At 40.1% G+C, this 15,346-nt stretch overlaps 1 protein-coding gene across 3 annotated transcripts; it reads left to right on the top strand.

Moving 5' to 3' along the window:
• Positions 1 to 10,650: 10,650 nt before the first annotated feature.
• Positions 10,651 to 14,668, top strand: LOC110489878 (E3 ubiquitin/ISG15 ligase TRIM25). Of its 3 annotated transcripts, none has more exons than XM_036944144.1 (10): positions 10,651 to 11,321; positions 11,429 to 11,524; positions 11,985 to 12,218; positions 12,369 to 12,528; positions 12,784 to 12,830; positions 12,920 to 13,159; positions 13,280 to 13,420; positions 13,752 to 14,000; positions 14,157 to 14,261; positions 14,466 to 14,668. In XM_036944144.1, exons 1-10 carry the CDS (start codon positions 10,734 to 10,736, stop codon positions 14,475 to 14,477), a joined length of 1,872 nt encoding a protein of 623 aa, XP_036800039.1. In that variant the 5' UTR covers positions 10,651 to 10,733; the 3' UTR covers positions 14,478 to 14,668. The 3 variants fall into 3 exon arrangements, with proteins under 3 accessions (XP_036800039.1, XP_021418508.2, XP_036800040.1); XM_021562833.2 differs by having other exon boundaries at positions 13,743 to 14,000; XM_036944145.1 differs by having other exon boundaries at positions 10,652 to 11,321; positions 13,770 to 14,000.
• Positions 14,669 to 15,346: the final 678 nt, after the last annotated feature.

The raw sequence follows: 15,346 nt of genomic DNA, 5'->3' as shown, positions 1-15,346 counted from the left end.
CTGTGGTACACTCCTACTCTGTTGGAATGAGCGACTGGTATCTTTGTCCTTGCCGTTTTGCATTGAAATGCATGTTTCTTGTGGGTTACCAGGTTTCAATTCAACCTTTTTATGCAAGTATAGTACAGATGTAACTCCCGAGGGTCGCAGCGGTCTAAGGCACTGCATATCAGTGCTAAATGAGTTACTACAGACCCTGGTTCGATTCTAGGCGTTTCACAACTGGCCGTGATTGGTTGTTCCATAGGGCAGTGCGCACAATTGGCCCAGCGTCGTCCGGGTTAGAGTTTGGCCGGGGTAGGCCGTCATTCTAAATAAGAATTTGTTCTTAACTGACTTGCCTAGTTAAATAAAGGTTAAATAAATAAAAATAAAAATGTAGGATCTTAATTTGAGGCATTGTTATAGCGGAAAGATAATCCTGCAGCAACAGTAAATGTGGATTATAGTGGATGTTTTTTGTTGGAGTTGCTGCATTTTACGTTAGGGCAAATCAAGTCTGACATTTTAAAGTGGAAATTACAAACTTTAGAAAGCTTTTTAAACCTTGAATATGCTACAAGTTTGCACTGACTGCTATGCAAGAAATTCACTTATGCACTTAAATATAAGAGTACAAGCACAGAGGTGATTGGCATCTGTGTTGGCTCTAAGATAATTTACCACTTTAACTAAGGCTGTCTCTGTGCTGTGGTGGGCCTGAAAACCAGATTTGGATTTTTTCAAAAATGAAAAAAATTGATTAACTATAGATTGTACTTTAGATATGCAATTAAAAAACTATTTTAAAGGTGGTGGGAATAGGATCGAGAAGGCAGATGTTGCCAGGCCAGCTCATGGCTTAAGTTCTGATATCACTTTCCTGAGCATGTCTGTGTCAACCTGGGAAAATGAATCCATCGTGCCTTTGTGTGGTTGGCTAGGGCACATATCAAACTTCTCATCAGGTCTTGCTAAATGAAAGCTTGATTAACTGGCCCGGTGAGCTTGGCAGATGTTGCCGGGCCAGCAGGCAGCCCTGGATGTTGACCGCTGCAGTCTCTTTAGCTAATCCACTCCCTGCACTCTGTCATGTGCCAAAGAAAAAACACCACCTGCAGGAGAAGACACATTTTGTGCCCAGTTATCCCTCTCATTTCGCCTCTTCCACATTTCAGTTAATTATTATAGCTTCTGCCTTGGGCCAATCAGTGTAATTTTGTAAATGCTGGATCTCTATCGCAGGATGTATTATTCACCCAAGTTTTGTCGAAATTGGGCCAGTGGTGTCTGAGATCGTGTGTGACTAACGTTCAGATGGAGACCGATCCGCAGTCCCCTTCTCGGTTTCATCATGGGGGACAATAACCATCATATCGAAGTAAACTTGGAGTCACAACATGACATGCTGTCTGGTCCTCCCACTATGACTCGGGAAAGCATTGAAGTTTATTAACTTCATGTAGGTGAAAGTGCGAGGTGATGAACTTGATGCTCCTTTCCAATCAACATCCAGGGTCTTATTCTGACATGATGATCGATGCTTGGCTGTTTTTTGACAAATATCTCTTTTTGGCAAATAATAATCTCATGTAGGCTAAACCCCCACTGTATCTTCGAGCGGTTGGCTACAGTAGATACCACAGTGGGCACATTCGCTCTATAACGCAACATATTTTGTGGGAAAATCATCAGTAGAGTTGAAAATGCAATGGAAACCCATTTTACTTGTATTTTTCATTTGGTACATGCAGGAATTTAACTGCAAAAGTTGTATTTATGTGCACTATGTCATCACCCACAGCCTTTTATCGGCAACAAGTCAATTTGATGGAAACATCTCTGGTGGGAAAATGCAAATATTTAGAATATTTGCATGAAAATCTGTGCCAATTGAGTGGAAACCTAGCTTGTGTTGTAATATGACTTATTTCTACTTTAATATGCTTACACATAAAGTACCTGATGATATAAGCATAGTGGATACTGTGACTAGTCATTTACAGGGGTGACATCAGCGTTTATACAGATTAATTACAGGCATCGGTTCCAGAATGAACTTTCTAGTTCCATCCTTTAAAAATGATTTGCCAGGTAAGACCATCTGATAAAACAGTAGTAGTTCCCTTTAAGCTATTTTGGCAACACCTCTACACAGTAGAATTGGATAGAGGGCAAACTTGCCCCCAAAGTTTGTTTTAGCATGGACTAGTCAATTGGCTGGGACTTCCTATGGTATTTTTTTGTATCTTATTAGTATCCCCATTATCTGTTGTGAAAGCCGCAGCTATTCTCCCTGGGGTCCAGGGGCCGGATTAACAAAACTTTAAGAATACGTTTCTTAACTGTCATTTTTTCCCCCCTTATCTTCGGACTGAAGAAGAAAGTTAAGCAAAGTTGCTATTCCTCAATAAAATTGTTAGAAATGTTCTTAAAGTTTTACCTAAGTTTCTCCCTAAGAAAAAAGTTCAGAAGAAATGGTATTCTTGAAAATAATGCTTTATGATTTCTTCTTTTGAAATGTACTTAACTAGTCTTGAGACGAATAGGTACTTTTGTAACCATTCATGTTACAAAAGAAACAGTTGGCTTCAGGATATTTAAATACAGCAATAATACAAATTAAACTCGCATTATCTGGCTAGCTAGATATTAACAATATATTACAATCCTCTAAGTGTTAAATAGCTGGCGCTATCTCGTCAATTTGCAAAGAAGAACTTAGCTAACGATGTTAACGTTAGCTATGTTGGCTATAATGTCTTTACACGTTAGCTAGCTAACGAATTTAACAATCACGCAGTCCCTCTACCACCATCTCTATGATGGATGACACCTTCTCCTCCAGCTGGTCCACATGAATGGTCTCTCAGCTCCCTTCTTAGCAACCGACTTGATGTCGGAACACTTCTTTTTTTACTGCATCACTGTCCCTTGCCATACCCCTGATGGCAGAGACAGACTCGGTCACTCGCCCATCCTCTCTTTTTGGTCTCTGCAGTGAACCTGCAGTTATCAAGTCTCCCCAACAGCAACCATTTCCTGCCTGCTATTTCCTCCACCATCACTTACAGCTCTTGTTTACTGAAGATTGTATTGCGCTTTCCTTGGTTACACATGTTTGGTTTTGATGTACAGTAGCTAACGTTAGTCGGATGGCTATGTGTGAAAAATGTTTTTTTGTTTGTGTGTGAAGGGTTCGCGAGCCAACTAAAACATTTTATTCTCGAGACAAAGAAAAAAAATACATTTAATAAAATTGAAATATCAACACTTTATTATAGTGGGCCAAATCCTATCATCCCTGTCACATAGACGTATTTATTGGTTTCAAGCACGTCACTAATGTCAATGCCACATGAGAAGATATTTACGAAGTTCCTAAGAAAACTACACATTTCAGAGAACAGTTTGAGGAATTACATTTACGAACTACAGTTGAAGTCGGAAGTTTGCTTACACTTAGGATGGAGTCATTAAAACTCGTTTTTCAACTACAAACTATAGTTTTGGCAAGTCAGTTAGGACATCTACTTTCTGCATGACACAAGAAATGTTTACCAACAATTGTTTAAAGTTTATTTAACTTCAATCACAATTGCAGTGGGGGAAGTTTACATACACAAAATTGACTGTGCCTTTGAACAGCTTGAAGAATTCCAGAAAATTATGTCATGGCTTTCGAAGCTCCTGATGGGCTAATTGACATAATTTAAGTCAATTGGAGGTGCACCTGTGGATGTATTTCAAAGCATACCTTCAAACTCAGCGCCTCTCTTTGCTTGACATCATGGGAAAATCAAAAGAAACCAGCTAAGACCTCAGAAAAAAAGTTTTAGACCTCCACAAGTATGGTTCATCCTTGGAAATAATTTCCAAATGCCTGAAGGTACCACGTTCATCTGTACAAACAATAGTACGCAACTATAAACACCATGGGACCACGCAGCCTCATACCGCTCAGGAAGGAGACACATTCTGTCTCCTAGAGATGAATGTACTTGGGTGCGAAAAGTGCAAATCAAACCCAGAACAATAGCAAAGGACCTTGTGAAGATGCTGGAGGAAAGAGGTACAAAATTATATATATCAACAGTAAAACGAGTCCTATATTGACATAACCTTAAAGGCCGCTCAGCAAGGAAGATGACACTGCTCCAAAACCGACATAAAAAGCCAGACTACGGTTTGCAACTGCACATGGGGACAAAGATCGTACTTTTTGGAGAAATGTCCTCTGGTCTGATGAAACAAAAATAGAACTGTTTGGCCCTAATGACTATCATTATTTTTAGAGGAAAAGGGGGGACGCTTGCAAGCTGAAGACACCATCCCAACCGTGAAGCACGGAGGTGGCAGCATCATTTTGTGGGGGTGCTTTGCTGCAGGAGGGACTGGTGCACTTCACATAATAGATGGCATCATGAGGTTGGAAAATTATGTGGATATATTGAAGAAACCTCTCAAGACATCAGTCAGGAAGTTGAAGCTTGGTCGCAAATGGGTCTTTCAAATGGACAATGACCCCAGGCATACTTCCAAAGTTGTGGCAACATGGATTAAGGACAACAAAGTCAAGGTATTAGAGTGGCCATCACAAAGCCCTGTCCTCAATCCTATAAAAAATGTGTGGGCAGAACTGAAAAAGCGTGTGTGAGCAAGGAGGCCTACAAACCTGACTTATTGTGGGAAGCTTGTGAAAGGCTACCCGAAACGTTTGACCCAAGTTAAACAATTGAAAGGCAATGCTACCAAATACTAATTTGTGTATGTAAACTTCTGACCCACTGGGAATGTGAAGAAAAAAATCTAATCTGAAATATATCTCTACTATTATTCTAACATTTCACATTCTTAAAATAAAGTGGTGATCGTAACTGACCTAAGACAGGGAATTTTTACTCAGTTTTTCACAATTTCTGACATTTATTCTGAGTTTAAATGTATTTGGCTAAGCTGTATGTAAACTTCCGACTTCAACTGTATCTTATGAACTTCTTATTATCTTTCTTAAGCAGCTTCTTAATTTTTTTCGTAAGTAATGTTTCGTGAATCCGGCCCCAGGACATGAACAGTTCAAGAACAGATTTACATACATTTAAAAATGGCACACACAACCTACATGTCAATACATACACACAAAATATCTAGATAAAATAGGTAGAGGTGTTGTGCCGTGAGGTGTTGCTTTATCTGTTCCATGCAATAATATCTCTTTATAATAATACTGTAAGCTTTCTTGAATTTGTTCTGGATTTGGAGACTATGAAATGACCCCTGGTGGCATGTTTGGTAGTGTAAGTGTGTCAGAGCTGTGCGTAAGTTTTCTTATAAAAAGAAACGATGCAGTCAGTCTCTCCTCAACTCTTAGCCAAGAGGGACTGGCATGCATAGTATTTATATTAGCCCTCTGATTACAATTAAGAGCAAGATGTGCCTCTCTGTTCTGGGCCAGCTGCAGCTTAACTACATGACCACACGATTGGACAATAATCAAGATTAAGACAAAACTAAAGCCTGCAGGACTTGCTTTGTGGAGTGTGGTGCAAAAAAAGCAGAACATGTCTTTATTGCAGACATACCTTTCCCCATCTTTACAACCATTGAATCTATATGTTTTGACCATGACCGTTTACAATCTAAGGTAACACAAAGTAATTTAGTCTCCTCAACTTGTTCAACATCCAAACCATTCATTATGTCGTGACGTGACTATTCATTAATGTGAAGACTTATATCAAATCAATTCTCTTTGTAATTATTATTATTACGTGATTAAACTAATGTAACATTAATTAACTAAGAAGTCGGGGCACCACGGGAAAATGTTGTTTGAAGAGTTACTATTTCCCTAATTTAACTCTGTTCAGATATTTTCATATCTTAGCGATTACAGTCACTTATTAATGTACTATTACCTCATCAGCCATTCTGAATGTCCTAATTTCTTCTAGTCTGCATGAACCCTACTTTATTGATGAATCAGCGATACACAAGTTGGCTCAATTATTTATTTACTAACTAATTAAACAATTACAGAATACACAAACACACAATATCATTATACAGTAAATAGTCCCTAGAAGTCTAACAAAGCAGGACAGTTTCAAATCAAATCAAATCAAATTTTATTTGTCACATACACATGGTTAGCAGATGTTAATGCGAGTGTAGCGAAATGCTTGTGCTTCTAGTTCCGACAATGCAGTAATAACCAACAAGTAATCTAACTAACAATTCCAAAACTACTGTCTTGTACACAGTGTAAGGGGATAAAGAATATGTACATAAGGATATATGAATGAGTGATGGTACAGAGCAGCATAGGCAAGATACAGTAGATGGTATCGAGTACAGTATGTACAAATGAGATGAGTATGTAAACAAAGTGGCATAGTTTAAAGTGGCTAGTGATACATGTATTACATAAGGATACAGTCGATGATATAGAGTACAGTATATACGTATGCATATGAGATGAATAATGTAGGGTAAGTAACATTATATAAGGTAGCATTGTTTAAAGTGGCTAGTGATATATTTACATCATTTCCCATCAATTCCCATTATTAAAGTGGCTGGAGTTGAGTCAGTGTCAGTGTGTTGGCAGCAGCCACTCAATGTTAGTGGTGGCTGTTTAACAGTCTGATGGCCTTGAGATAGAAGCTGTTTTTCAGTCTCTCGGTCCCAGCTTTGATGCACCTGTACTGACCTCGCCTTCTGGATGATAGCGGGGTGAACAGGCAGTGGCTCGGGTGGTTGATGTCCTTGATGATCTTTATGGCCTTCCTGTGACATCGGGTGGTGTAGGTGTCCTGGAGGGCAGGTAGTTTGCCCCCGGTGATGCGTTGTGCAGACCTCACCACCCTCTGGAGAGCCTTACGGTTGAGGGCGGAGCAGTTGCCGTACCAGGCGGTGATACAGCCCGCCAGGATGCTCTCGATTGTGCATCTGTAGAAGTTTGTGAGTGCTTTTGGTGACAAGCCAAATTTCTTCAGCCTCCTGAGGTTGAAGAGGCGCTGCTGCGCCTTCTTCACAATGCTGTCTGTGTGAGTGGACCAATTCAGTTTGTCTGTGATGTGTATGCCGAGGAACTTAAAACTTGCTACCCTCTCCACTACTGTTCCATCGATGTGGATAGGGGGGTGTTCCCTCTGCTGTTTCCTGAAGTCCACAATCATCTCCTTAGTTTTGTTGACGTTGAGTGTGAGGTTATTTGGTTATAACACAGTGGCGAATTCAGAGAGGGGAGGAAGGGAGACAAAGTAGTTACTCTATCGGACGTTGGGAAGCTACGCTCACGAAATACAAAATCTGAAGCACTCTAATAACCGCTCATTTGAAAAAAGAGTATGCAATTTATGTATTTACGATTGAGCTGTCCTTGATCGTCCAAATCCTTTGGTCACGGAGATGTTGAGTGTACAACTCTGGTTCGGCCTTTAGTCTGCTTGGTCTATAGAGTGGTAGATTTCTCAACCATTTGTAACGTATTCAGCTGGTGCTGCACGTAACTGGTCTAATATGTTAATTCTTCAGCGCGTCCTTTTAAACACTTGGGGAAAAAGGGCGTTCCATTACATTTTGCATAATCTCTGTGCTCACGTGGGTGTGGTTACTGACTTGGTAAACTTGACATGAAAAAACATTTTCTCATTTAGAAGACTTAAATCACATTTCTATCTTTTAAAAGGTATTAAGATACTTAGTCATTCATTTTAAACAACATTCAGATGCATACCTCATAATTGAGAAGTGTAGACAGAGGTACAGTCTACATCTGGTTCTACCGTCTTTCATGATGTCACAACATCAAAAATTAATTTGACATGAGGTTTCTTCTAGTATCCACTGAACATTTCCACATTCTCAAAAATGTAAATATTGTTGCCTAGCCGGCACCCCCGATCTCCATCTCAGGACTGGAAAGTCATGACAATTATCAGATTCAACTGAGGTCTCCCGAGTTGCGCAGCGGTCTATGGCACTGCATCTCTGTGCTAGAGGCATCACTACAGACACCCTGGTTCAAATCCAGGCTGTATCACAAATAAAATAAAGCTTAGGGAATGATTTGTACCAAATACAATTCTCTTAATTTTAGAGATGTGGCATGTCATTGGTAAAAATATAAAAAAAAGTAGAGGGCCTAGAGAACTGCCCTGGGTACACCACATGTTTGACATTTAGAGAAGCTTCCATTAAAGAAAACCCTCTGAGTTCTATTAGATAAATAGCTCTGTCACATAATTTCTCAATTTACAATGTCAGCTAGTCAGATGTGCAGCCAGACTTATTAGCCACTCCTTTTGCCCCATCTCTTTCAACCATACCGTTTTTCAATTCCTCATCGATCCATGGAGCCTTACAGTATTTTAACAGGTGCATGTTTATCAATAATTGGAAGAAGCTATTTCATAAATTCATGAAATGCAGTGCCTGGATGCACCTTATTGATCACATCAGATCAACAAATATTTTTTACATCATCTACATAAGGGTCACAGCAACATACTTTATATGATCTCTTGTACACTATTTTAGGCCCAGCTGTTGGAACTTTGGTTCTCCTAGATATAGCCACTATATTGTGATCACTGCATCCAATGGATATGGGTACAGCTTTAGAACAGAGTTCTACAGTATTTGTAAAAATGTGACCTATACACGTGGATGATCTTGTTCCTGTAGTGTTTGTAAACACCCTGGTAGGTTTAACCTGAACTAGATTACAGGCATTGGTTACAGTGAGAAGCTACCTCTTGAGTGGACAGCTTGATGAAAACCATTCAATATTCAGGTCCAAAAGAAAGTAGACCTCTCTGTTTACATCACGTACACCATCTAGCATTTCACACACATTATTTAGATACTGACTTTTAGCACTTGGTGGCCAAACACTGTTAACACTTGACATGGGTTAAGGCATGGTTATTTGAATCAGCTGTGTACTGCTAGGGCAAAAACCAAAATGTGACCCAAGTCGGGCCCCAGGACCAAGTTTGGGAAACCCTAGGTTAAGGAAGGATCACACAGAAAATAACATCCAGATCAGCAGGAAGTATCAGCCTATGAGCAAACGTTCCAAAAAATGAAGGTGGCAGTGAATCACCAACCTTGGCTTAATGCCTGTTCAAACAACACAATCCAGGTGGCAGTATGCACCCTTTCAGTTTGTTTAGCGAGTGTCAATTAACTAATAGAAATAGAAGACAAAAAAATGTACTACTTTAACATGGAGATAAGCCTCAATGGTGCTGCCCATGCTGTCACAGAAGCCATAATGGCAAAGGTGTACCCTCTATTCAACTATGTTCTACACTTGCAGGTAAAGGCCGCTCTCCCACTGACTCATTGGGAAATTTTCAGAAATGTGCCAGCGTGGTTTTACTCAATACCCCATGTTGATCTTAGCCTGATTGAAGAAAGGAAACAGTGGTGTGAAGAAGATAATGTAGGAACAGTACTGGATCAATATATTAGTAATCAGTTGTATTATTATTGTCTTGCAGTGTTTACAGATGATTCAAAGGATCCCACAGGAGCAGGTGTATTAATTCCTGACTTTAATTAATGGAAGAGACTAACATGATTTATCTGTCTATGCGATAGAAGTGGTTGTGATAATTGTTGGATTGCCATGGATAGAGAAGGTGCAACCAAGAAGAGTAGTAATATGTTGGGACTGCATCAATTTGATGTAGTTTAAGATCTATAAAGTCAGAACATGAGAATTTAGGATTATAAATAATGCTGCTGTTGTTGGGGTTATTGGAATTGGTATTGAAATCCAGTTATGTTGGATTAGGGCTCATACAGGAGTGTATGGAAATGATATAGTGGATATAATATCAAAACGATTAGTGAAAAATAATATTGTGGATATACAGGTGCAGTTGGGTAGAGGGGAAATAAAAACATTGATTCTGAAAAATTGGTTAGATTGCTGGCATAGACAATGAGATGAAAGTAGAATGGGCAAAAAAATGTATAGTACAAGGAAATCTGTACGGGATATAATGTCATATAATGGAGATGAAAGGGAGGAATTGATGTTGTGTAGGTGAGATTAGGGTTTACGGGATTTAATTCATCTTTGAAATTGATGGAATCATGGTACTGGAATGTGTAATGGCTGTATGGTAGAGGAAACGGTTGAACATGTATTATTATTTTTTGAAATGTATGACGTAGAAAGTGAGATGTTGTTTGAAAGGGTTAGAGAGGTTAAATAAAGGTTAAATAAAAATATATATAAAGAGAGGTTGGACGGACATGGGGAGTGGCTGGTATTTTGTGTGGGGGTGATGGGAGTGATGAGGTTTGTTGGGAATTTTATTTTATTAGAAATGTAGGGTTAGTTAAGAGAATATAATGTTATAGTTACAAAGAGCTCCCGAGTGACGTAGCGGTCAAAGACACTGCATCTCAGTGCTAGAGGCGTCACTACAGACCCTGGTTCGATTCCAGGCTGTATCACAACTGGCTATGACTGGGAGTCCCATAGGGCGGTGCACAATTGGCCCAGTATCGTCTGGGTTAGGGTTTCGCCGGGGAAGGCCGTCATTGTAAATAAGAAACTGACTTGCCTAGTTAAATAAAGGTTAAATAAATAAAAGATAGGTTGTGACTGAACTCACACTCCAGTACAGTAGGTGGCGGTGTATGCACCTGCCAGTTTGTTGTGAAGAAGAACTGTTTCAGAGAAGTGAAACTGAATGTGACTATTCTCAGTGTTTTTAAGGACAGTGACCATGGCAGAGGCCTGTATTTCAGTGTCCCTGGATGAGTTTAGTTGCTCAATCTGTCTGGATTTACTGAATGATCCGGTGACTATTCCATGTGGACACAGCTACTGTAAAGTTTGTATTAAGGGTCACTGGGATCAGGATGATCAAAAGCTTATCTACAGCTGCCCTCAATGCAGACAGACCTTTACCCCAAGGCCTGTCCTGAGCAGAAACAACATGCTAAATGAACTAGTGGGGAAACTGAAGAAAACAGGACAAGAAGTTTCCCCTTCTCTGCCGTATGCTGGACCTGGAGATGTGCCATGTGACATCTGTACTGGTAAACAACACAGAGCAGTGAAGTCCTGTTTGGTGTGTCTGGCCTCGTACTGCGAGACTCACGTTCAGCTCCACTATGAGTCAACAGCGTTGAAGAAACATAGTCTGTGTAAAGCCTCCACGCAACTAAAGGAGAGGATCTGCCCTCACCATGGCAAACTGTTGGAGGTCTACTGCTGCACTGATCAACAATGCATTTGTTATCAGTGTGCTATAGATCAACACAGAGGTCATGAAACTGTTGTAGCTCCTGCTGAAAGGGCAAAGAAACAGGTATGCCCAACTGCCAGAAAGCTTTTGTCTTTCAGTGTAATCTTGTTGTTGTTGTTGTCGTCACAGCATTAACACTATCAAATAGGGTTTAATATGTATATTCACAGGAACAGGTGAGGAAGGTACAAAGGGAATGTCAGCAGAAAATCAAGAAGAGGGAAACTGTGATGCTGGACCTGCAAAACATGATGAGTTCTGTCAAGGTAAGTTTTGACCTGGAAAATATGGAAACATTAAAGGACAAAACACATCGCAAAGAGAAACGTCTAAAAGCAGAGGGTGGCTGCAGTGTGTCAGGATATCAACAGAAAATCATGTAATGAATTCTAATGTACTAGTCAAAGCTTTTAATGAACTGTTCGTCAGCACAGGCTGTTGTCGGTAAACATGTCAGGGGCATTTCTTGGCTCATTTCCGGGTGGCTCTCCTGTAGTTAGATTAGCAGAGAAATGAGTCACTCAACCTGTTTCTCACTGTGGGCAACAGGTTCATGGAGCTCAAGTAGAGCCATATTTTCAATGCTAAAATAAAACCACAGAATGTTTTCAGGAATTATTCAAATTTACAACCAGATAAGTTGTGAACCGCAACAATGTAGGTTGTAAACAAGTACATTACGTTAGCGGTTTCAATTACATTTCTACTTTCTGAATTCCCTATCAGTGCTCTGCACAGGAAGCTGTGGTGGACAGTGAGAGGACCTTCACTGAGCTGATCCGCTTCATTGAGAGAAGAAGCTCTGAGGTGAGAGAGATGATCAAAGCTAAGGAGAGGGATATAGTGAGCGAGACTGAAGGACTTCTAGATACACTGGAGAAGGACAATGTTGAACTGAGGAAGATTGATGCCAACATTATACTGCTGACACAGACAGAGGATCACATCCATTTCCTCCAGGTACTGCAGCATTAGTAACTCTCAGAACCATAGTAGAAATATATGGTTCTGGTAACTATGCTCCTCTGTAATTTTCATGTACACAGAAATATTTATGTTTTCTCTCTATGTACCATCCTGCATCTCTCTTTTATTTCTGTTTGAATCTAGAGCTGCAAGTCTCTGTTCGCCCCCATTGGATTTGAAGACATACCTAGGATTCCTGTTGGTCATGAAGTATATTTTCAGAAAGTTAAGATGTCCACCTCTACACTGAAAGAACAACTAGAGGATGTCTGCTCAGAGGAACTGGGGAAGGTCTCTGAAGCAGGTACTTATTAAATATGACTCAATGTGCCTCTTAATGGATTGTTCTGTGTAGAAGATAATTCCATTCTCTTTTTCCTTATGTCTTCATCTAGACAGCTGAGGATGTGTACAGTATATTCTATAGGTAGCAAAGCTCAGACAGTGAAAATGTACATTGTCTACAGTCTCCACTAGGAAACATTGATGTATTTGTTTTTCTGCTCTCTGTCTCTCTCTACTTATCTCTCTCTCTCTCTAATCTTTGGATCTGGTCTAGATATAACTGGCAATCTTGGCAGCGAGGATTCAGTAGAACAGAACCTGGTAAGTTCCTACTGTAGTTGTGTTGTAGTACCTTCTAAAAGGAATATTGACAGTGATATTTTGCCATGTCACCCATATCTCTCCTAAAGGGCTTGAAGGAAACCATGCAAGCTGAAGATCCACAGATGCAGAAGCTGTTTGTCCCTATGGGTCACGTCCTGGACAGGCTGACTCCTAAGAACTTCAGGGAGTTGATGGTGGTAGTGACTGAGCTCACCATTGACACAGAAGACAAGCTGAAGGGCATCATTGACCTCATATATGAGAGGGCCATTGCACACCCTGCCTGCTCTGTGGTCTACGCCAACTTGTGCCGCTGCCTAATGGGGGTAAGTCTGCAACTGTGTTTGTGCCCGTCTCCCGTTGTCTTAGCTCTTGTTTGCCAAGGACCACTTAAAACATTGATTCACGGGCATTTTGACTTTTGTAACATCCTTTTTACTCTTCAGCTCAAAGTGCCAACGTCATGTAATCCGAGAGTGACTTTGAATTTCCGTAAATTACTGCTGAATCGATGCCAGTCTGAGTTTGAGAATAATACATCTGAGCTCTTTGGAGGAAAGCAGAAGGAGCTGGACACCACCACCAAGGTACAATAACATATTTTAGGGAGTAGCTTAAACTGACATCTTGTGACCTTGGAAAGAGGTCTGGATCTCTTGGTTTAACAACTAAGGGGTTGGATTGACAGTTGCTAGTTCCTAGCCCTGGTTGTGATTACCCCCTGGTTTCCCTACAATATGTGTGTCATTAAAACAAATGTTCCTTGGTTACTCCATAGACAGAACACACTTAACACATATTTGATATACAGTATATGACATCGGAACTTGCTCCTTACATTGCAGTGGAAATAAATTGTGTTATTCCCAATTAAATTCCCATAAAGTGCTTAAAAAAACTCTGATGCAGCTTGTGAAGCTTGTCCAAACCTTCCAGGGGGAGGTCAGCCAGCGACTGGAGGAGGAGCCAGAGGAGGCCAAGGCCATGTGGTGCAGACGGTCTCTAGGCAACATCAGATTCATTTGCGAGTTGTTCCAGTTGAAGATGCTTACAGAAGCCATTATGCACAATTGCATCGTAAAGCTTGCAAAGGACGGCGACGATAACTCTCTGGAGTGTCTGTGCATAATGCTCCCCACCATCGGCAAGGGCTCAGAGAAGTTCAGGGTACAGCGCTGTATTGATTTATTGATGTGATCTGTTATATTTCTATGAGTACAGTACAGTGCATTTTAATTCCAAATGATTGGATAGATCAATCCAATAGATTCAGATCTACAAATCTGTCAACTACATTCACTTGGCCTGTCTATACTTCCACAGCCCAGAATGGATCAGTACTACAACGCGATTGTGACGATTGTGAAGAATAAGACAACCTCCCCCAGAATCCGCTATATGCTGCAGGATGTGCTGGACCTCCGAAAGGTATGACCAGTAATCCCTCAACCTCGTTTAACGTCTACATTAAAAAATGTTGTTTGCTTGCCTATTTGTCTTGCAAAAAAATAGCAAGCCATAGTACAGTTTGTATGCATCAATTGTAGGAATTGCAGTCCTTCAATTATTGTATTGCGTGATGACAAGAGTGATGTAATGTTTCTCTCTGTATGTATGTTTTCTGGTCTCTAGCTTCATCTGTAGTAGGGGAGAACATGTGCACAGGACAAGATGGAAACACACACACACACACACACATCAATATGTTATAAGAGTGAATACATGTATTGGATATAATTATTTGTGAAATTAAATATGATAATGTAAGACTATTTGCTGTTGATCTATACAATTAAACTGAAATTAAACATGTATTCCCTACAATATGTATATTACCCGAAAGTGTCTGTAGTTCTATATCAGAGTTCTGTGTAACCTGGTTTACCAATATATCAGCAGAAATAATGATTTGCATGAAACAGACATTAATATATGTGTTCATTTGACCAGGTAAATTGGCTGAGAGAAACCACAGTCTATTTTACAGCAATAACACGGGGGAAGAGTTCTAGGGGAGAGGAGAGGGGTTATAATCTACAAATTATAATTATAATCATGCAATTTTTATTATACTGTATGTGATGGAAGGATCAACTTCCTGGTAATGTACAGTCGTGGCCAAAAGTTTTGAGAGTGACACAAATATTAATTTTCACAAAGTTTGCTGCGTCAGTGTCTTTAGATATTTTTGTCAGATGTGACTATGGAATACTGAAGTATAATTACAAGAATTTCATAAGTGTCAAAGGCTTTTATTGACAATTACATGAAGTTGATGCAAAGAGTCAATATTTGCAGTGTTGACCCTTCTTTTTCAAGACCTCTGCAATCTGCCCTGGCATGCTATCAATTAAGTTCTGGGCCACATCCTGACTGATGGCAGCCCATTCTTGCATAATCAGTGCTTGGAGTTTGTCAGAATTTGTGGGTTTTTGTTTGTCCACCCGGCTATTGAGGATTGTCCACAAGTTCTCAATGGGATTAAGGTCTGGGGAGTTTCCTGGCCATGGACC

This window comes from Oncorhynchus mykiss, chromosome 15 (assembly GCF_013265735.2).
Source record: "Oncorhynchus mykiss isolate Arlee chromosome 15, USDA_OmykA_1.1, whole genome shotgun sequence".
In the NCBI taxonomy this organism is placed as follows: domain Eukaryota; kingdom Metazoa; phylum Chordata; class Actinopteri; order Salmoniformes; family Salmonidae; genus Oncorhynchus; species Oncorhynchus mykiss.
Note: the sequence above shows the minus strand (reverse complement) of the source record. Positions and strands in the feature narration are given on the sequence as shown.

Excerpts from the sequence above, each read along its gene's own strand:
- LOC110489878 (XM_021562833.2), top strand. The coding sequence starts at position 10,734 with ATGGCAGAGGCCTGTATTTCAGTGTCCCTGGATGAGTTTAGTTGCTCA. Across the intron at positions 12,831-12,919 it reads ATTCAGTAGAACAGAACCTG|GGCTTGAAGGAAACCATGCA; the intron begins GTAAGTTCCTAC and ends TCTCTCCTAAAG. Across the intron at positions 14,001-14,156 it reads AGGGCTCAGAGAAGTTCAGG|CCCAGAATGGATCAGTACTA; the intron begins GTACAGCGCTGT and ends ATACTTCCACAG.